Raw genomic sequence first — 23,685 nt, 5'->3', positions numbered from 1 at the left:
AAACCCAAACTGAGGACATTCTACAAAGGTCATGAAGGACAAAACAAAGACAGAAGAACTGTCCCCGATTGAAACAACCAAATGCAATGTATTCTTCAAAGGACACTGTTGGGACAACTGGCAAAATTTAAATGGTTCTGTGGATGAGACAGAGATAGTATTGTATCAATGTCAATATCCAGAAGTTGATGGTTATATGTTGTCATGTAGGAGAATGTCCTTGAGAGTATCCTTGTTTTTAATAAATACACACAGAATTATTAAGGGGTAATAGGGTTATCTGCAACTTACTGTTAAATGGTCCAGGAAAAATAAGAGAACAATATGACAAATGTAGTAAAATATTAAATTTGAGAAATCTAGATGACGGATATATGAGTTTTTTGTACTATTGTTGGAACGTTATCCTAAGTTTAAAATTACCTCAAAATTAAAAATTAAAAAATATTCTGTCCCAATATTCTCTAGAAAATCTATTATAATTTATAGTTTCAGTCTTTTAAAAAATTTCACAGGATTGCAAGTGTTAAGAACTAGATTATTAAAATAACTCTTTGAACCAACATTACAAATTCGGGCATAAATTCAGAAGTTTTCATTAATTTCTTTATTTCAAAAAAAAAGATTGTTTATTGAGGAATCAAATCAATATGATTCCTGCTCTCATGGGACTTACACTCTAACTGAAGTTAAATATAGCAAGAAACTCAAGATCTGTTAAAAGAGGTTTTAAATGTTCAGAGCACTATTTGAATAAGTGGTATGTGGTGGGATTAGGGTAAGGAGGATGACTGAAGTTTAAGTAACTCTATGGGACACAGACCTAAACTTAATTTCCTTAGGGTTCATCTCACACAATAAATCTGGAAGGTCAACTGTTAGAAGGAAGGCTACAATAAATAAAGACTATTAAGGTAGATACAGATATGCAAATGAAGGCCTAAATCAATAATTAAATTCAATCAACAAGGACAAACCATGTTACCTCTTCTCAAGATGCTTTACACCATTAGAAACCATATTATTCTCAGGACCATCTAATCTCAAGTTTCTTTCTCAGTTCCTTACCCCAGGAAAAACTCCATATGGCTGGGCAAAGTAGAGATGAGCAGCAGGGCCAGATCTATTCCGAAGTTCCTTTATTTCTTCTTGCGATTCATGTAACATTCCCAGACACTCCATATTCCTATCTTGTAACTCATGCAGCTGAAAGATAGGATGGCAATTAGTGTTCCTTATTATATTCTCAAAATGACAATGGGGAAAAAATCCCATTGGGATAAATTTAAATTTTATCCAGAGGACTAATTTTATGAATTTAAATTTAAGACAAAGACTCTGAAACAGACTAAGCAAGGAAAGTATATATATTTCAAGCTGCCAGATTTAGGGGTGTCTTGGCCAGAATTATATATATGCATGATTTCCTAAAAACGTGAAATGTAGCTGAGACAACCATAACTGTCAATTCAATATTTAATGCTTCCTATCCTTAAAAAAAAAAACTTAGAGGAAGTATAATAGCTATGGTCAAGTTAGTTTAGTGGAATATTAGATATGTATATTTTTAAACATAATGAACATGAATGAACTATGAAGTCTGTAAATGACAAGATCAAGTCTACAAAGTATTTAATAAGATGTCAGGGTGCTCAATCATCCTAAACAAGTAGTTTCTTCTCCCTTGTTTCAAAATTTTTCTTATAGTTAGATACACAAGCATGTTAAAAGAGTACATAATTTTCAGAGAACATTTTAACTTCAAAAATTTCTTCAAGTGTGTTATGTGGGCTAGATCATCAGCATCAATAGGGCTAGGGGTGCTTATTAAAAAATGCAGATTATCTTATTTTAAAAACTGTTGGGTTAGTTAATATAGACCTGTAAAAGGGTAATATATTCCTAAAGAATCTTATAAACTCAAGATTTTCTTATTAATCAAGAAGGATGTTGCCTTGTTACTATTATTTTAGAGACAGAATCTTTAAAAAGCTTTACTTCTTAGATCTCATAATTTTCAGCTTCATCTTCTGTTGTTGTTTTAAATCTGTTTATCACCTTTAGCCATTCTTATTCACAAAGAAGAAAGGAACTATTCATTCCTCCCCTCCCATATAGCACAAGATAAAGGAAGATTTCATTACCTCCATCGTCAGTTGTCTTTGGGCATCTTTGGAAGCTTGGAGGTGAAGTCTCAGCTCTTCCTTCTCAATCACATGCTAACAACATATTAAAAGAGACATGTGAAGCCTTCCCATATAAAATACAGGTTACTCTCTTTTTAAGACATCTTAAGACATATTTCAGGGGTATAGTCCAGAGGATTATCAAAAGGTAACCTTTCAAAAGCCAAATAAGTGCAATAAAATGGGCAGAATACAAAATTCATCAAGGTGTTCAGAGGACGATGAGCATGAATCAGTAGTTCATATCACAACTTTCTGAGGAAAATCCATTTTATGGAAAGAAATAGTGATTTGAAAGTAGTTATTCATGATATTTCAAGACAGAAGACTAAAACAGCAATCAGACTAAAGCAATGTAAAATGGTGGGGACTATGTTTCTTTTGCTTAATGTACCTAGCACTTAGCAGAGTGCATAGTACTAGGTCAGTGCTTAACAAACATCTGTTGAATGAATGAACCTACTTCTTTAAGTTTGTGCTGAAGATCTACAATCTGAGACAAGAGAGAGGAAATCTCTTCTTGGTAACGAATCAGTTCATCACTCTTCCCAGACAATTCTTCAGTCATTCTGGACATCTGAGCATTTGTTTCACCTGGAAAACAAAATAAAAAACTTAAAATTAATATAAATGTAGGGCAGAGGTTGGTAAACTATGGCCTGTGGGCCAAATCCTGTTTTGTAACAAGCACTGGACTATCGCGAATTGCTTTTTCTCTAACATAATTTAAAATAATAAACCCGGATAACCCAATAGAGAAAATTAAAGATTCTTCTGAAATAGACTAATGCTGGGAATTTAATAGGAGGCACTGAAGCTAAAAAGAGATAACTTGTAAAGGCAAGCAAGCTAAAGATTCTGCCTCAATCTTTTAGAGATAGGTGAATTATATATCTTTGCAAGGGCCAAGACATTTATGTCTTTGAAAACTCTTCAGGAATGTAAATAAGATCCCAAAAGAAATGAAAATCAAACTTAACAAATCTAACAAAGGAATATTTCCAGAATGGAACAGTCACAATCTGTAAAAGCTACTGAGATGCTTCTGTAGGAGAGACTTTCTGGGATACCCAGCAAACTGAGTAGGGCCTCTAAAGCAATTCTTACAATGCAGCATTCTTGCATGCTTTAGAATTCCACTGGGGAAATAAATCTTTGTTTCATATAAAAATTTTGACATCTAAACCCAAGTGGCAAAGCTATTTCTAAGTGTTATATAAAACTATTTTTAAATCGATGGAAAGTCTATAGCAATTCAAAGGATGGCAATAAGGAGACAGGAGACCAGAATATAAGCTCTTAGGTAAGTCATTGCTTTTTGTTTTTAAAGTGTAAAAGGTGGGTAATGATAGTGTTGATGGAGAAGATTCAATTTACATTACTCTGGTTCTCTAATATTCTGTGCAAGGTACCACATTCTGAAGCCCACAGCTCAAATGATCTGATATGTTGTTATCATACCTTCTCTTTCAACATAAAAGGCTATATATATCAATATTTATAAAGAGATTAAAATTTTTTCTCTAGTAAAGCTGATCTTTTTCCAACTGATTTACTTTTAAAAATTTTAGGTAACAATACAAGAAAGTAAAATTTATTCCTTTATAGACACAGAGCTGGCATTTAACAAATACTCATTGAGTGTTACGTTTTACACCATCATTTAAGCCCTAGATTTGCTACTAATCAGTTTTCTGACTCTGGCAAATCATATTCTCTATAGGACTATTTCCTCATCAACAAAATAAGAGCTTTGGTTACTTTCATTCTAACACGCTATAATGGGTAGAAATATAGGTCTTTATTTAATGATGATGACAATTTGAAACAAAGATACTTCTTAAAAGTACATATGGTACTTTATTTAGAGTTGTGGGCTCAATGTGATATTCCAAGATTTTCAGCAATTATTTAAAACTGTTTCTTGAGATGCTTCTATTGAAACCATTGACCTAATTTCTGAGTTAGTGATATCCTACCAAAGAACTGCCCAAAGGCTATAAAACAGAATACATTAACTTACGAAGTTCTTTAACACAATCACTGACAAGCTGTTGTTCCTTCTCTTCATAGGTAATCGTTTCTGTCTTTATGTGACAAGCCTTCAAGAAAAAAAAAAAAATCAGTATGTGATATTACCTTCTAATGATTTTATAGTATTAACTAAAAAAATCTTTACTACTTATTTAAAGATAAAAGTTCATCACTTACAAAGGAAAACAAAAACTCATAAAGCTTTATCTATCATAAAATAAAGACCATGGAAAAGGATACGACAAATATCTCCCCCTTATTCCTCTCAGGGCCTTTGCACATGTCTATTCATCCCCACCCCAACCCCTCCCCTCCACTACATATATCTCTGATAGGCTAACCCTTAGCCTCAGCTAAAATGTCACATGTTTAAGTAGGACTTCTTTGATCCATTCCCCAACCCCCCATTATATAAGCTCATGAAACACTGTAGTTTTCCAATATAGTTCCTAACTTAGTTGTAATTATTTAGTTATTTGTGTAAACTCCACAAGCTATATATTCTATGCTGTGCCTTTCTCTGTTCCACCTGTCAGCTTGCTATTATCCACTTTTCAGTGGGATCTAAGTAACAATGGAGGGCAAGCACCTGTGCCTTGGCTGTCACCGCCCCCCCCCCCCCACTGGAATGTCAATAGCAAGTCCTTAGTTATGCCATATTTCACCTCAATACTACCTGGACCTAAACCTTATAGCCTTTAAGGTAAAGGAGAGTGAGAATTAAGTTGACTGTACCTTGGATCGAAGAACCATATTCTCTTCTTCCAGTTCCTTGAGCTTTTCTTGCAGCATGTCCAACTGCAGCAAACCTTGAGATAAGCTAAAGGACTCATTGAAGCGAAGAGGTGTAGAGCAGCTGGAATCAGTTTCACTCTCTTCAGAAGCAATGGAGACAACTCGAAGTAACTCATCTTTCTTGGACAGCTCATGCTGCAGTTGATTAACCTGTACATCAAAAGGGTTTGATTTACAAAATGGTCTTTATTTTGCATTATTTACAAGTAATATAGCTTCTAATTCACAGAGCAATTGTTTCTCACCATACAACAAAGTCATAAAATCAGCTGTTAGGTTTTACTGACTAAAGTAACAAGGGCTACAAAGAGAGTAACAAACCTCAGATACTTCCTAAGCTATAATTTTAGAGCATTAACTCAACAAATACAGCTTTTTCTATACTAGGTGAAAAGAAAAGCCAATTTCCATATTCTATATAATGGGAATATAGGAGGAAAATTTCACATAAGATGATACATTCACAGTTCAAAACAAAACAAAATGGAAGAAACTTCAAAGTATCAGAATAGAACCTTACTTCAAATTCTCATCCTAAAGGTTTGTATTTTTTAAGCTGTGTAACTATACATGACTTCCCAACTTTAGTTCTAGGGAATAAGTACTTTTAACACAAAGACTTGAATGTTATTAAATATGATGATTTATAAAATATAAATGAAACCAGATAATAACAAATTATGGAAGATTTAAAATGTAACCATTCAAATTAATAATAAATCAGTTCTCACTAAAAATATTTATTGCTATGGGATAAATATAGTTTCAAAAATTTCTTTCCTTTTCTCCTTTTGTTTGGGTTTCTGAATAAAGATACTTCCTTTGGGTATCTATTATTTGGGGGTACATTTTTAAAAAATAAATTTAAGATAAGATCACACAAAAAGTCTATAGGAAGGAGTAAGGATAAAGTGTTAGATTCTAAGCAGGATGCCACAAGTACTGTAGGTACTGAATACAAGCTTTTATATAGACTAAGGTAGAGTCACTGAGTACTCCTCTGTACAATAACACTTCATTTCTCTACTGGTTAGTTTAATGGATACTATTGTCATCACTTTAGGGACACCCAGGAAAATAAATTCTCCATTTCCCAAGACCTAATTGCTTCATGCTGCAAATACTTGATCCAAGACTTACTTGATCAAAGGCTTGTCCCAGTTGCTCCTCGAGGGCTTCATTGTGCTCAGACAAGGCATGGTTCCGCTTTAAGAGAGCTTGTCCAATTCGAGCAGCTAGCTCCAGATCACGATCCCTCTGTTAAAATACCAAACACATCTTCTGAGTACAAACAAAATTAAGTGGTAGTTTAAAATTCTGCAGTCATTTTTGCTAAACTCAAAAGCAATGTCCTAGAAAGCATCAAGATCCATTTTAATGCCCAGATATTACAAATGAATACAGGGCCTGACACACAAATGATGTTTAGTATACATTAGTCAAATGGATGACCACCACAGTTATAAATGCAAGAGGGCATTTCTTGATATCAAGTGAGGTTTACTGATCACCCCATTAATTAGGATAGAGCAACCCAACCTTTCAACTTATGACTTTAGGGAATTACAAAATCAGTATAGTCTTTAAAAATGGGGACAGGGCCTGACACACAGTAAAAGCCAAATAAATATTTGTTGAATGCATTTGTCTATTAAGCATGGTAATGATACAGTAGGCAGGTTGAATACAGTTCCAATTAGGGCAAAGCTTATATGCATTCTGAGCCAGAGACTTAGAGGAAAGCATAATCAAGAGCCCTATTGTCAACTGGTATAAGAATCATGATGTGAAATAAAATAGGGGATATAATAGACTGGACATTTTGAGGCTACAGGGTTCTTCTTAGAGTGTAGAAAAGAAAGGAGTCTAAAGAAATTGGTGGTAATGATGCAGGGAAGCCTAGAGAAAAGTCAAGCAAGGCAAGAGTTACTCTTTCTGGGTAGATGGTGATACTTAGCAAGGCATAGGAATCCTCGACATGGTGGTGGTGAGGATTGTATTCTGTAAGGTGGAAAACTATCAATATACATCTGAGTGCCTTATAGTATATGAGAATGGGTTCCACTTACATTAATCACCGTAAATAAAATAAAATTATGCTTCTATTTTTTTGGTCCACAGCAACATGAAAACAGGTGGATGGATTATCTCCAAATTTTCAAGGCCCACTTACCTCATTTTCAACATAGGCTAAGTGGCATACACAAAATCATTCTGGGGAGCTGCTGGGGGTTAGGGGGGCATATGGGGAGAAGGGTACTTCAAAGAGAAAGACTGAAATTTCCATCAGATCAACTGAAATTGAAGCATAGGGAGAGACCTCTTGACCGCCACTTCGAAGAGATATACTATACACACTAAAAATGTCATGGACAAAGTGAGCTCAAATAATAGCCTGAATAAAAGTAGAAAAGGGAAGACGCTTCAAACTATTGGTGTTGATTTGCAATGGAGCTGCTTCTTGAATGGGCAGCTCTGTTTTCAGGGTGAGTGACACCAAGGATTTATTTTAAAAAAATTTTTTTAAAAGATTGCTTTTCTAGGACTCAGAAGCCAGCCAGCACCATTATAACACAACAACAAAAAATTAAGCCCTCTACAATTTCATAACAATAAACTTCAGGAGCCATCTTCTTTGGAATGCCAGGTGGTATGCCAGTTGTTCTATCCGTAACAACCTTATACAGAACAACCTAGAGCAAAGACATCATCATTTTTCATTGATATGCAAATTTGATAGATTCGAAATGATCTTTAAGTTTTAGCTTTTTGTACTGGAGAAAAAAAAGACATATTCCTACCTCTGCCAGGAGATGTGTAACCATGTCGATGTCATTGTAAGTTTTGGTCATCTGCTCCACCCTGTCTGTGCCTAGAACTAAGATAGTTAAAAACAACAGTTTATAGGATATAGAAATAACACAAAGTTTTAAACAGTCATAAGAATTGAAAGATAACAACACAACAAACAACCCGGGCTTTTACAAAAAGCCATTCAGAATAAAAAAATAGGTGAAAAAAGAAAAGGGAAAGAAATATTTCATGTGTTAGACACTCAGGAAATAGACCAATTACTACAAACAAAATGTACATCATACAATAAATTAAGAAAGTATCAAATGATCACGAGGCAGCTACCTCCTGACTGTCTCCTCTTCCTTTGGTAAGACTGGAACTTTGGGGACTTCCCTGGTAACGCAGTGGTTAAGAATCCACCTGCCAATGCAGGGTACATGGGTTCGAGCTCTGGTCCAGGAAGATCCCACGTGCCGCAGAGCAACGCTTCCCATGCGCCACAGCTACTAAAGCCCATGCGCCTAGAGCCCATGCTCTGCAACAAGAGAAGCCACCGCAGTGAGAAGCCTGTGTACCACAGTGAAGAGTAGCCCCCGCTCGCCACAACTAGAGGAAGCCTGTGCGCAGCATCGAAGACCCAATGCAGCCAAAATAAATAAATAAATTAATTAATTAATTAATTTAAAAAAAAGATTGGAACTTTGGTTCACTCACACTAGAGAATGTGGGACTGGAGAATGAATTGAACCACCAACTGTTTTACATCCTAATCTAAATTAAAGTTATTGAGGGGCGAGTTCACGAGGAGTTATGTATAAAGGAATTTAATTAGAATTCTGTTGTGATTATCTTGAACATCTATGATCACCTGTCATGTGAGCTAATATCAATAAACAAGGAATAGGACTTGTAGGACTTCTTGTAATTCTATTATGAACCATAACACTTTTTAGCTTAATTAAAAATCCTTTCTCTTTATGATAAGCTTCATCATATGTAGGCCTTTGCTATAAACTAAACTGTATACTACAGTATTCCTTGCATAACTCAAACCCATTATTTCTGGCACTCCATAAATTCAGGAACTGCACTTGACTAATTTAGCTCCAAAGAAAAGAACAGATATGATCCTAATGATTCCACAATCACAATAAGCAATACCTTTTTAAGGTAATGATGCATAATAAAAGAGGGATCTTTTGACTTTGGAGTACATTATATGAAACAGACTTGTGTTTGACTTAGACTGCTTTTAAAATTAGTTTGCCTTGAAGTGTGAAAAATCAGAGGTTTGAAGCAGAAAAGCTGAATTCACATATTTGAGTGAGCTTGAACAAGTCACTTACCCATTCTGAGATTCAGATTCCACATTTATAATATGAAGTGATAACCTCTCACAAGGTCATTAGGAGGTTCAAATATGATAATCTACTAAGTAGTATTTAGTAAACTGCTAAGTATCATGTAACTATTTACAGCTATACTCTTTAAACACAACTGGTATGTATGAAACAGCCCTGATTTAAAATTCTCTGTAAATAATGCACTGAGTTGGCAGCAGAAACTATGATTTAAGTCATCTATACTTCTTTAGTCCCATCTTAACACTTAAGGTTGCTCAAAAGACACCATTAGATAGGTTTTACTTTAATCTGAGCTTTTAATTTTTCTTCTTAGCACCACTGCTTAAAATGAAACTGGGAATTGGGACTTGCCTGGTGGTGCAGTGGTTAAGAATCTGCCTTCCAATGTAGGGGACGCAGGTTCGATCCCTGGTCAGGGAACTAGATCCCATGTGCATGCACAACTAAGGAGCCTGCTGGCCACAACTAAGGAGCACATGTGACATAACTAAGGAGCCCATGAGCCCCAACTAAGGAGTCTGCCTGCTGCAACTAAGACCCGGTGCAACCAAAATAAATAAATAAATATAAAAAAAAAAAATTAAAAAATATGAAACTGGGAATTACCCAGAGCTTAATTATTAATGATAGTCTTACTTCTAGTTAAAAGTAAAACAAAGTGTTGGGTTGATAGTGTTAGGAGATAGCTGAAAAAGTTTTAAATTGAAAATAAGAAAACTAAAAACAACAACAACAAAAACACTAGAAAGAAACATTTTTACTCCCAAAGAATTTTTATTTACAAGTAGAGAATTTTTACTTATTAGTATAAATTAAACTATAATTTAACCTCAGGGATAAGGGAAATAGGCTTTTGGGCCAGGAATCTTCACAGTTTAACTTGGTAGCATAGCAGGAACAAAGGATTAAAAATTAAGGCAGATACTAACAGTGTGTGGTCTCTTCTACTGCTTGTCTCAATAATACACGGGAAAAAAATCAAGTCAATATATCTACACTCTAAACTACAGAAAACTAGCCAATGGTTGCAAAAACAAATGTAATGCAGGGCAGTGGGTCTCAACTCCAGATTCTAATTTAATTCATTTGGAGGAAGTCCAGGGCACAGGTAGTACGTAAAATATGCCAGATGTTCTGACGTGAAGCTAGGGATGGAAACTACTGATCCAGGGTTAACACTCAAAGCAAGAACCAGCAATTCTGGAGACTCAGTTAAAAACAGTTTTTATACAACTAATTTAAAAATACATGACATGGCTTATATTATACGACTGATAAGAGTTGAAGATGAAGTGGCAAATTTAATCTGAAGTCAAACCAGTAAATTAAGGATGTAATAAAATGCTGTGAGGTACCAGTCACACATGATGAAAGGGGAAAAGAAAATGAAGGACACAGTAATATAGAAAAGAAGTGTTTAGAATAAAATATGTTTTAGTGAGGAGAAACTAAAATATATTTCCCATAAGTGCTTAACATCTGTCATAGTCTGACAATTTAAAGCTGAACCTTAATAAGTTACCTAGTTTAATGATCTCTTTTTCTTATATGAGGAACCTTGACTAAGAGGAATTATGTGACATGTCCAAGACAGCAAAGCAAACTATTAGTGGCAAAACCAATACAATAATGAGGTGATAACAACTCCCGTCTCACAAGGTCATAAGAAAAAACTTGGGTCTGCTCATTCTCAGTGACGGGAATGGGCTCTTTGCACGATGTTGCTGTTTCTACCACAGTCCCACCAAGATCAAAAGGCTTTTATCTGATGAAATATTAGAGTATTTATCTGTGAACACAAGTTATAAAACAACATACGTACCATTTTATTTATTTATTTAATTTTTGGGGTATGCGGGCCTCTCACTGTTGTGGCCTCTCCCGTTGCGGAGCACAGGCTCCGGACGCGCAGGCTCAGCGGCCATGGCTCACCGGCCTGGCTGCTCCGTGGCATGTGGGATCTTCCCGGACCGGGGCACGAACCCGTGTGCCTTGCATTGGCAGATGGGCTCTCAACCACTGCGTCACCAGGGAAGCCCCATTTTTGTTTTTAACGTGTGAGTATATCTATACATGTCTATACACGAGAGAGGCTGGAAGGCTATAAATCAAAATGTTAATAGTGGTTATCTCTGAGTGGGGGTTATGGTTGATCTGTTGTTTTCTGTTCAGTTTTTTGCTAATTTTCCATGAAGAACAAATGTTATCATTGCAATCAAAAAGTAGCAGCTCTTGTTAAGAGGTTTCAAAAAGGAAAAATGAATTTTCAAATGCTTAAATATTTATTACAGTAAAGTAGTTAGATAATGCAAACAGAATTCTCCAATTCTTATGTTTTAAGTGAAACAGTCTATAGACCACCAAGCCCCAAAGGCTGGGCCACCTCAACTGCACCGAGCTGCTCAATTCATAGAGGAACACAAAGGATTCCTCTCTGCAGCCTAATCAGTTCTGTCTTCTCTTCTTTAACACAATACTCCTGATAAAGATAGGCTGCTTGGGATGATTCCAAAAGTACTCAGGGCAAAGCTCTTAAGTATTCTCTTGGCATTTAAGTATTGTGATTAAATGCTTCCAAAGTGATAGACTAATTCTTCACTGTAGTAACCAAGAATTCAGGGCCAAGCAGGCTGACTTTATTATAATTCTATCAAATACTATTTTTCCTTCAGTTCTCAGAGGTTAAAATAAAATATGTTAAATGGTACAGAAATTACCAATGCTCCTTGCTTGTTTCCAGACATGAGCTTTCTAACTCTCTAAGAACAAATTATATATCAGGGAGAAAATAAACATTTGTACAGAACATTTTTGGTTTCTTAAGGTTGTTAGTTAATGTTCAACATTTTTGGTTAATATTTGGAGAATCTAATATTCTTGAAAAAACATGGGGAGATATATATAAGCACTTCACTAATTCTTACTCTATGTTATATCTGCGTAATTTCACATCAACCATCCCCCAATCATTTTCAGGATGGAAAATGCCAATGTTAATCCATTTTGATATCCCTGTTATTTATATGAGATGGTTCTTGAATAGTTCTCATATGTCCTTTTACAAGGTCTAGAGTTTTTACCCCAATTATCTAATTTTTAAAAGACTTCTAATCTTTCATCACTCTCCAAACCTCCCACACCAAAAAACAAAAGCAAGACAACAAAAAACAAAAATGAAACACACAGTTTCACATGGCAGAGTAAAAGCTAGAATAACTCCTGATAACTACGGACAGGTCTTGAGGTTTTAACCCCAAAGAAGTGGTTCTTGCTACTATAATACAGAGAACATTTCTGCAATACAAAAAACTGCCTTCAAAAGAACTGAGGCAGAACAAAAAGGAGGCTGGTGATATATACGGTCTAGGACAGCCTTTCTCAACAGGGTTCCAGGCGAGAATTAAGCCCCATAGATAATGCTTTGAGTGACAATGTTCTCAATTCTCTGACAAATAATACCTACCTAGTACATAATGTAGAGATGAAAAGGTAATTCATTCTACAATAGATGTCTTAGGGCATATGGCTTAATTCTTCTGTGGAACTGGTTGCGAGGAATTATGAATCCGCTAACCTCTACAACTTGACTTATGGTTAATGCTTCCTGAACATTATCTGTTGTATTTCCTTTCTTGCCAGTACAGGTTAATGATTTTCAAGGGCAGAGTTGAGGAAAAGTATAACTATCAGCCAGAAGTAATAATTTCTACAATCTATTTCTCTGCAAAATTCTACACCCTCCCTAATTCCTAAAATTCTCCAATTAATGTCACTGTGAAATGGCCATATGGCTTTGGTGACAAAGATTTAGATCAGTGTTTCTCAAATCTGAGTGTGCACCAGTACCATCAGGAGGACTTGTTAAAATAGACGGGCCCCACCTCCAGAGTTTCTGAATCAGTAGATCTGGGATGGTAGCACAAGGATCTGTGTTTTTAGCAAGTGACATTATATGTCATTAATGATGTGTAATTATTACACATCATTAATGACATATAATATCACTTGGTACGTGTAATTAATGATGCCTTAATTACAATTTATATAACCACCCCCCTTTTTCTTATGCATTAGGAAGTGGTACAGGTGATCCCTTACTCCCAAATAAAAAATACCCTGAAGGGCAGATCAGGTTTCTATTTTTAGCCTTCACACGAACAAATAAATGGTACTTTCTGTCACAGTGTGATCTGATCGCACTGCTTGCCCCATGTCACTGTGGGGCTCTCAATAAAATTAAGAAAACCCTGCACGCAAAACATTCTTTGACTATCTTAAACTTTGTGTGTGTAAGGCAGGGACTAGGAGAGAATTACTTTTTTGGACCTACCCATTGTTTACTTTTAAAATAAAACACTTGAGAGCAATCTCTTTCTGGTTTGGTAGGGGCTTCAAAGAACAACCAGTGTCCTTTTATTCATGTGAGATAGGTTCCCATCCCAAAACCTTGCCCATGTTTCCTTCCAAATTTCTTTATTTTCTTCTCATGGCTCTTTCAATTTCTTTGTGTTATATAAAAGAGAAAGTGCCTCTGCCTGTGCCGCCTCTTTTTATTAGCTGTTATAATTCATTTTAATGAGCATGAGTATCTACTGGCATGTGAGGTAAGTCAGGATAAGAAGGGGCTGAAACAGCACCAGGGAGCTGAACCCTAGGATGGCTTGCCGGGGTCTGTAGTAACTATTCTAAACCACAAATCTTGACATCTCAAGGGGATAGAAAACTGTGGAAAAGGGTAAGAGAATGGTTTGTATCATGCTTTTTAAAGTTCTTTTTTTAAAAAAATTTTTTTAATTTATTTTTGGCTGCGTTGGATCTTCATTGCTGTGCGCAGGCTTTCTCTAGTTGTGGTGAGCGGGGGCTACTCCTCGTTGCGATGTGCAGGCTCCTCATTGAGGTGGCTTCTCTTGTTGCAGAGCACGGGCTCTAGGTGCACGGGCTTCAGTAGTTGCAGCACGAGGGCTCAGTAGTTGTGGTGCACGGGCCTAGTTGCTCCATGGCATGTGGGATCTTCCTGGACCAGGGATCGAACACTTGTCCCCTGCATTGGCAGGAGGAGTCTTAACCACCGTGCCACCAGAGAAGTCCCCGTGATTTTAAAATCTTGGTCAATTTGCTAAACAAAGTAAATCACTTATCTTTTACATTCATAAGATAGAAATTCATAATGAAGTTTATTTATATTTGAGTGAACTGTTAACCCAAAGAATTGATACCTTTAAAATAACAGTGAAATTAAAGTACAGTACAGAGATAAAGTATCAGTGAACGGATGATGATCCTAGCTTCTATGCTTCATGATATTAGGTGTATCATATGTAGTTTAATTTTCAAATTGTTGAAGTGAAAATAGTACCATTAGATGAAAGGAATAGGACACTTTTCCAGATCTTGGAAGTATGGATCTTGTAACATCCTATTAATCTCAAGTTTTAAACTGCTCCCTTGAACACTATGGTTTGTTTATGTAAAGTCCTATAAACCAAGTAGTTTAGAATCTGTTTACCTTTTATTTCCCAGTCTTTTTACTTAAAATTCATCCTAAAAGTAACTCCATTAAATCATGATCTAAGACATCTTTCTAGCTAGTCTCCCTCACTGTCCCCTCCAGCAGCATATAGAACAAAGAACATGTAAACTAAGGGGCACTTTCTATGCTGCTTTATCAGAATAATGACAAACTAAATTTATCCCAATGAAATTGAAATTTCAGTTTGAAATTTTCTCACAAATCTAAAAACTCAGGGAACAAAGGGAAATGGAAATAAAATAGTGTTCCATTTAAAAAGCATTTTCGAGAAAATCTCAAGCAAGTAACTTCTCAAACTATGAAGTTAAGAAAATCTTAAGGGCCTTAATTTAATATTCAGCTAATTATAAGAATTGTTGAGGACAGAAATACAGTTCTATTTGAGTTTAATATTCAGCTAATTATAAGAATTGTTGAGGACAGAAATACAGTTCTATTTGAGTTCCTAATTCAAGTTTAAACAATGTTTACAATTCTTTTTCTGAGCAGTAAGTAATCTGGTTATAGGAAAGTACCATTAAAAGTTAATGATTACTGGGGCTTCCCTGGTGGCGTAGTGGCTGAGAGTCTGCCTGCCGATGCAGGGGACACGGGTTCATGCCCCAGTCCAGGAAGATCCCGCATGCCGCGGAACGGCTGGGCCCGTGAGCCATGGCCGCTGAGCCTGCGTGTCCGGAGCCTGTGCTCCGCAATGGGAGAGGCCACAACAGTGAGAGACCCGCATACCGCAAAAAAAAAAAAAAAAAAAAGGTGTCCTATTTAATTTTGTCATTTTTAAAGAGTGTGGTGTAAAACAGACTTATTTTCAGGACAAATTTGGCTTACTTTCTCACTGAAATATTCTCTGAATCCTTAAGTAAATGATGAAGATTACTATATAGTGTGCACGTATTTCTCGGCATTTTAAAGCTACTTATGTATCTAAGAACTCCGTTTCTTAATGACTTGACAAGTTCCTGTGACTATGTCACAGTTTAGTAAGGTAGATTAGAGTCAAAAAGCTGATGGCTCAACATATTAAAGTATTAGGATAATAAATGCTGTGAAATATAAAGGGATATTAAATTTTAAATACTTTCACTACTTTTTTTTTTTAAGTTCCCTTTTCTCCACAGTTGGAAGAAAGTATCAAGTAAAAGATGAGAGAAATGGAAACCTCTGAGTATGCTTGCAACCCTGGACACTCAGAGTCTTAAAAATGATAAACTTTCTGCATTCAGACATAACACAATTAGAATCATCTCTTCATGTTGTTAAATCAGTTCAAGTTAAAGTAGGTACAAACTGAACAATGGCTAGGGATGTCAAATGTTTTAAAAGTCAACACCAAGATATTCATGATCTTTAGTTCAATGGACAAACTCTAAAATACTCACTCATATAACGGAAAGTCTCTTCAGCAAGGACTGGAGAGAGGGCATCAGATCCATGTCGCTGCTGGCGTGGGGACTGAGTCCAGTCTTGATTTTCATATAGAAAGAGAGAGTCCACTCTTAGCTTATACTGGGGTAGCTGTTCTTCTAGCAGGCTCACCAGCTCAACTTCAGGGATATCTTCATTGGAGCACACATCTAAAGAGGAGATTCCATGTAAATGAATCCAATATATTTCAATTTTCTAGGCTACAGAGAAAAATCGGTGAAATTAGTTTTGTCAAAGTAGGATAATCAAAGAAACATTAGCCAATACCATGTCTCCGATGATTTTTATTACTGTATCCTGGTACGAAAGTTGGCCTTTCTCTAGGTTTCTTTAATACGAGAACTTCTATAGTAAAAATACTACCATGAATTTTAATTGTATCCTATCTAAAAATATATTGCTTAGGGAATACACCTATGTTTTTAAAGTTTAAAATTTCTTATTTCTTCCTTATCGATATATTTAGTGCTGCTTACAAGAGATCTGATCTCAAATAACTTATATGCTTCGGGGAAAAAAGGCAACACAAAACAACCAGAAGAAAAGGAGTTCAAAAGGAATAAAATGACATGTTCTTTAATAACAGAATTGAACTCTGTGGGAGGATTCTTCAAAATCTGGAAAAATTACATTTTACTACATTCTCACAGAAGCTAGATATAAAAAAAATTAACACTTACTGAAGATGTGATACATTTAAAGTCTTGAATACCTTTCACATCACTACTCGCTCACTTGCACACCTCTAACTCCCCCTGCTTATATTTCTCTGAACACGCTTGGGCTTCTCCACCTTCATGTGTTTGCTCCTGGCTTCTTGTTCCAAATGCTGCCCATCATTTAACACCTCCCAAATTTAGCAGTTTACAAAAAAAAAAAAAAAAAAACAGTTATCTCTTTTAATATGCTTAAAATACTACAGCTTAAAATAGAGAAAATACAGGATGTCATATCAACCCTTTCATTTTTAAAAGAGATCTGGTATTTCCTTTGGGGGTGGCATAAAAAACATGTTCTAACTCTGGCAAAGAACGACAAAGTTAATTTTAAGAAAACATACCTTAAAAGAGTAAATTTCAACTACTTGATCTTAACAATGAGGAGGCTGACATTAATCAAATCAAGTACAAGGAGACTGACAATATCAGACAATCCTATGCACCCAGAAGGACAAGCAGTGGCTTCATAACCACAAAGATGAGGTATATAATCACAGATATGAGGTACATTTAAAACCTTAAATATGGATCTAAAGAAGCTCCTCTCAACCCTTAGCAGATCTCTTAAATAAGAGCTCTGAAAATACATCCAAATAATATTACTATGAATTCTATGCGACTGTTCAAATTTTTCCTGCCACAAGTATATCACATACAGATTGTCATTATAAATCTGCAAGAAGAGAAGTTGACTATAAATACATGCAGAGCTAAAAACAGACTCTTAGGCATTCAAGGGTATAATGAAAATGAAGAAAAAAGTAACATTCATTAAAAGAACTACTATTCCCTAGAAATTTTCTTTTAATAAGCAATAATAAAATTCTGTGAAAATTCAAGATTACCAATTCCCTACTTCAAAAAAATAATTTTAAAAGTGAGTACACAATCAAGGTTTAGTAGATTCAAATAACATCCTTAGAAGCAAATCCTATTTGCTCCCATATATATATATATATATATATATATATATATATATATTTTTTTTTTTAAAAGAAGATGTTGGGGGTAGGAGTTTATTAATTAATTAATTTATTTTTGCTGTGTTGGGTCTTTGTTTCTGTGCGAGGGCTTTCTCTAGTTGTGGCAAGCGGGGGCCACTCTTCACCGCGGTGCATGGGCCTCTCACTATCGCAGCCTCTCTTGTTGCGGAGCACAGGCTCCAGACGCGCAGGCTCAGTACTTGTGGCTCACGGGCCTAGTTGCTCTGCGCCATGTGGGATCCTCCCAGACCAGGGCTCGAACCCGTGTCCCCTGCATTAGCAGGCAGATTCTCAACCACTGCGCCACCAGGGAAGCCCCCATATTTTTGATAATGTACTATTTATTGCTTTCCTGACTGTCCAGTCTTAATATTTTTATCCTCCAAATGTCCCTTCCTTATGCTCACTGCTTTCTAGCCACATTGCCTCCATTTAGGTTCATCTAATAAATGTACTATTTATTGCTTTCCTGACTGTCCAGTCTTAATATTTTTATCCTCCAAATCTCCCTTCCTTATGCTCACTTCTTTCTAGCCACATTGCCTCCATTTAGGTTCAAGGCCTCCTCTTGTTTCTCTTGAATATGGCCTCAAAAGTGGTCTGTCCTCATTACACTCATATTTTCCTCTACATCTTCATATCTTTATTAAGTTACTCTCCTACACAAAGTGAAGAAAGGCCTGAATTTCATCTAACCAGAGTAGAAAAACCTCATGAACAGTTAGGACAATCAAAAGATCCTAGAAGTGTCATGCCTGGTAGTAGGGTTAAATTAATGCAGAATAAAGCATACTAGAGAATGGTCTTGTGATATAGAGACTTAGATAGCAAAGATTAAAAACAAGCCTCAAAAGAACTGATATCGGGCTTCCCTGGTGGCGCAGTGGTTGAGAGTCTGCCTGCCGACGCAGGGGACACGGGTTCGTGCCCCGGTCCAGGAGGATCCCACATGCCGCAGAGCGGCTGGGCCCATGAGTCATGGTCGCTGAGCCTGCGCTCCGCAATGGGAGAGGCTACAACAGTGAGAGGCCCACGTACCACCAAAAAAAAAAAAAAAAAAAAATTGATATTATCAGCAAGTAACTTGAGGACCTGCCAAAATAATAACAGTTTTTCAAATAAGACAAGAAAATTCAAACATCAAACAATATAACATTCAAAATATTCAGCATTTGATAAAAAATTACTAGATATTCAAAGAATAAGCAATTTGTAACCCATTACCACTTGGAAAATAAATCAATAGAAACAAGCCGAGTAAAGACAAAGATGATAAACGTGGTAAACAGCGATTTTGAAATAGCCATTATTAATATGCTCAAAGATTTAAAAGGAAAACATAAATTTGATGAAAAGAGAAACAGAAAGTATTCCTATATTTATAAAATTCAAATAGAACTAGAGTACAATATCTAAATTTAAAAATTCACTGGATAACATTAACATATTAGATACTATCCAGAAGAAAAGAACAGTAGACTTGAAGGCATAGCAATGGAAACTAAAGTGAAAAAAGATTAGGAAAAAAACCAGAGCATCAGTGACTTGCATCACAATAACAATCAGTCTAACACACATGCAACTGGAGTCACAGAAGAGGAGAGAAGAGGGAGCAGCAAGGATATTTGAAGAAATAACAGTCAAAATCTTCCAAATTTAATCAAAACTATAAATCCATATTTCAATGAAGTTCAGTGACTCTAAGCAGGATAAACACAAAGAAACCCAAAGAGAAAATCTTAAAAGCAGAGAGAGAAAAAAAGACACATTACATTTGAGGGAACAAAGACAAAAATGATCTCATCAGAAGCAGTGCAAGGTAGATGACAATGGACTGTCATTAAAGTGTATAAAAAAGTCAACTTAGAATTCTGCACCAGTGAAAACACCTTTTAAAAATGGTGAAATAAAGACTTTTCAGACAAGCAAAAAACTTTGACTAGTCATTGCCAGCTGACCTATATTCCAAGAAATGTTGAAGTTCTTCAGGCAAAAAGGATATAAGATGGAAAGTTCAATCTACAAAAAGAAATAAAGAGTGACAGAAATGGTAAATCTGTGTGGAAATATATAAGCCTTTTATTCTCATAATGTATTTAACTTATAATTGTTTAAATCAAAAATAATAACAATTATGTATATAACATATGTAAATATAAAAGGCATGGCAAGAATAATACAATGGCAGGGGGAAATGGAAGAATACTGTGTGTCACTTTATGAAATAGTATAATGTTATCTGAAGATAGACTGTGATAAATTTAAAAATGCATATTGCAAACTCAGAGCAACCATTGAGAAAAAAGAGAGGTATAGCTATTAGGTCAATAGTGGAATTAAAATGGAATCCTAAAAAAAACAAACCAGCAAACGAACAACTCAAAAGAGGAAAGGAATGAGGGGAAAAAAGGAAGAAAGAACTTTTAAATGGAACAAAGAGAAAACAAGTAGGAGTTCAGTAGACTCAACTAAACTGATAATTATATTAAATGTAAATGGTCTAAACATACCAATTAGAAAGTAGAGATTGTCAGACTAGATGAAAAAAAGATCTGACTTAAAACTATCTATAGGAGATGTCCCTTGAATATTCAGATAAGTTAAAAGTAAAAGGATGGAAAATGTTATCATACCAATTCTACAAAAAACTCTTTCAAATATAGAGAAGGGAATACTTCACAACTCATTTTATGAGGCCAGCATTGCCCTAATACCAAAATCAAGCAAAGACATTGCAAAAAAAGGAGTACAAACCAATGAATGGGAAACACACACACACACACACACACACACACACACACACAAAACATTAGTATATCAAATCCACAATATATAAGAAAGATAATACATCATGACCAAGTACAGTTTTCCCCAGGAATGCAAAGCTGGTTTAAAATGAAAAAATAAATCAATAGAATTCACCACACCAATGGACTAAAAAAGAAAAACCATCTCAGTAATGGAAAATAGGTATTTGACAAAATTCAATACCCATTCATGACAAAAACCTGTCATCGAACTAGGAAGAGAAGGACACTTTCTCAATTTGAAAAAGGGCATTCTCAAAAAACTTCTGGTGAAAGACCGTAACTTCTCTCCTAATATTGGAAATTTGGCAAGGATGTTTGCTCCCACCACTTTTATTCAAAAATATACTGAAATCCTGTCCCATTCAAAGGGCAAGAAAAAGAAACAAAACACATCTAGATTGAAAAGGAATATGTAAAACTGTCTCCATTTGCAGACATTATGGTTTATGTAGCGAATGCTAAGGAATTTACAAGAAAGTTAATAAAACTAAGTTAAGCAAAGTTGCAGAATACAAAGTCAATATATAAAGAATCAATTTCATTTCTACATACTAGTAATAAACAGCTGGAAAATAAAATTAAATAAACAATGTCATTTATAGTAGCAGAAAAAAATTAAAAATTTAGGATTAAATTTAATAAAATATGTGGAAGACCTGTGTAATAAAAACTACAAATACTATTAAGAGAAATTAAAGAAGACCTAAATAAATGGAGAGATATATCATGTTCACGGATTAGAAGACTCAATAGTCTTAAGATGTCAATTCTCTACAAAGTCTATATAATTCCATTCAAAATTCCATTAATCTTTGTTGGCAGAAATTGACAAGCTGTTTTTAAAATTTATATAGAAATGTGAAAGGTCTAGAATGGCCAAAATAATTTTTTAAAAAGAAGAGCAAACTTCGAGAAATTATACTACCTGATTTCAAGATTTACTACAGAGTTACAGTAATCAAAACACTGTGGTATTTATGTAAAGATAGACTTAGGGATTAAAGAAACAGAATGGAGAGTCCAGGAATAGATCCACACATACATAATCAAATGATTTTTCAATGAAATTACCAAGGTAATTCAATAGTGTAAAAGATAATATTTTCAACAAATGGTGCAGGAACAATTAAACATTCAACTGGGAAAAAGAAATCTGGACCCTAACTTCATTATATATTCAAAATTAATTATAAAATTGACCTAAATGTAAAAGCAAAAATTATAAAACTCTTCAAAGAAAACAAAGGAGAATGTCTTTGTGATCTTGAAGTATGCAAAGATTTCTTAGAAATGACACAAAAAATATGAACTATAAAAGCAAAAATTGATAAACTGGGCTTCACCAAAATTTTAAACTTTTGCTCTTCAAAAGACACCATTAAGAAGATGAAAAGGCAAGCCATGGTCTGGGAGAAAATATTTGCACCCCTTTACCTAACAAAGGATTTACACAGAATATAAAAAGAATATTTACCACAATTCAGTAGTAAGACAGATATAAAAATGGGCAAATGATTTAAATAGACAACTCAAAATATCTAGAAATAGCCAATAAGCACATGAAAAGACACTGAACATCATTAGTCATCAGGGAAAAATAAAGTGAAACCACACAGAGGTACCAGTACACACCTACTAGAATGGTTAAAATCAAAAACACTGACATTATCAAGTGTTGATGCTGTTGTGCAGACGTCAGCAAACTATGGCCCACAGGCCATACTGAACCAAACTGTACACTTAAAATGGGTGCATTTTATAGTATCTTAATGCAGGTATCTCAATAAAACTGAACAAAAAATGGGAAAAACTTTAGGTTTAGATGGGTTGCAGAATTTTATGGAGTTTTAGAAAAGTAGAACTGTGCATACTGTATGTTATATAACACCTCCAACTGGTTTTGTAGCAGTATCCCATATTTAAACACATTAATACAATTTCAGCAAACAAGTATTCCAACTAAGTGAGATGTCTAGAAACAACTGGACAGGTCAGGTTTTGTGGACCAGTGAGTTTTAGAACCAAAGTTTAGAAAAAATTTTGGGTGTACAGAGTTTTTAAAATTTAGTCTTGCAGATAAGGACTTATGGGGCTGTACCTGTGTTTGCATACCCTATATGTCCTGAGAGCCTCTTATGTGCCAGATACTGTTGTTAGGTGACTGCAGGGCACAGAAACACAAGCAACCCTGTTCTTGCGGAGACAGGAAGATAGGAATAGGAAGACAAGATAAGGGAGACGAGTGTGACGCAGTTCCTACTGGCCAGGGCTCACACAGTACAGGGAGTCAGATGCAGATAAGGAACAGCACCCAAGGCAGATTTTGATAATGCGATAGGAGACCTGGGGATAGAGAGATTAATTCAGTGGTCTCTGAGGAGACCAGGCTGGAAGGAGAGGCTGAGTTCCATCATGGTGGGTCTTATATGCATTTTATCCTGTAAGCAACAGCACTTCATTTATTAAACTGGACTCACCAGTGATGCTCTCTGAGTCTCTGTGATTGATATTCATGAGGTTTTCTTCACCCATCGGTGATGTAGAAGTGGCATTCTGGGATTGACTCATGCAAGGTCCTTTCTTGTTTTGGTTGAGCAGGACAGCTTTGGTTTGAATCAGAGTAAAGGAAATCCATCAAGCCATTCAATAAAGAAAGGTTCTGGTCAAATGGATATTTTCTTTTAAACAGATTTTTTTTTGATGGTCAAATGACATCTGGAGCAATGAGTGCTCTCATGTGATTATCACTCCTCGGATGGTCATGACCTAAAACAAAGAACACATCAAGTGACTTTAGAATTCAGCATGCTCATTAATAACAGCAGTCCAATTACCCAGAACGTCTGTCATTAAGAATGTTTTCCTAGGGCTTCCCTGGTGGCGCAGTGGTTGAGGGTCCGCCTGCCGATGCAGGGGACACGGGTTCGTGCCCCGGTCCGGGAAGATCCCACATGCCGCGGAGCGGCTGGGCCCATGAGCCATGGCCGCTGAGCCTGTGCGTCCGGAGCCTGTGCTCCGCAACGGGAGAGGCCACAACAGTGAGAGG

At 35.7% G+C, this 23,685-nt stretch overlaps 1 protein-coding gene across 1 annotated transcript in view; it reads right to left on the bottom strand.

The window, feature by feature from the left end:
- The window catches only part of TRAK2 (trafficking kinesin protein 2), a 36,467-nt gene extending 13,126 nt beyond the window's left edge, over positions 1 to 23,341 (bottom strand). Inside the window, exons 1-9 of the mRNA XM_060151357.1 lie at positions 23,117 to 23,341; positions 16,082 to 16,276; positions 7,817 to 7,893; positions 6,156 to 6,272; positions 4,956 to 5,165; positions 4,210 to 4,288; positions 2,650 to 2,780; positions 2,145 to 2,219; positions 1,069 to 1,206 (exon numbers count right to left, since the gene is read on the bottom strand). Of these exons, the coding sequence (XP_060007340.1) occupies positions 1,069 to 1,206; positions 2,145 to 2,219; positions 2,650 to 2,780; positions 4,210 to 4,288; positions 4,956 to 5,165; positions 6,156 to 6,272; positions 7,817 to 7,893; positions 16,082 to 16,276; positions 23,117 to 23,207 (1,113 nt within the window). The 5' untranslated portion in view covers positions 23,208 to 23,341. The remainder of the gene's footprint in view (positions 1 to 1,068; positions 1,207 to 2,144; positions 2,220 to 2,649; positions 2,781 to 4,209; positions 4,289 to 4,955; positions 5,166 to 6,155; positions 6,273 to 7,816; positions 7,894 to 16,081; positions 16,277 to 23,116) is intronic.
- Positions 23,342 to 23,685: the final 344 nt, after the last annotated feature.

This window comes from Lagenorhynchus albirostris, chromosome 6 (genome assembly GCF_949774975.1).
Source record: "Lagenorhynchus albirostris chromosome 6, mLagAlb1.1, whole genome shotgun sequence".
NCBI classification, from domain to species: Eukaryota; Metazoa; Chordata; class Mammalia; order Artiodactyla; family Delphinidae; genus Lagenorhynchus; species Lagenorhynchus albirostris.
Note: the sequence above shows the minus strand (reverse complement) of the source record. Positions and strands in the feature narration are given on the sequence as shown.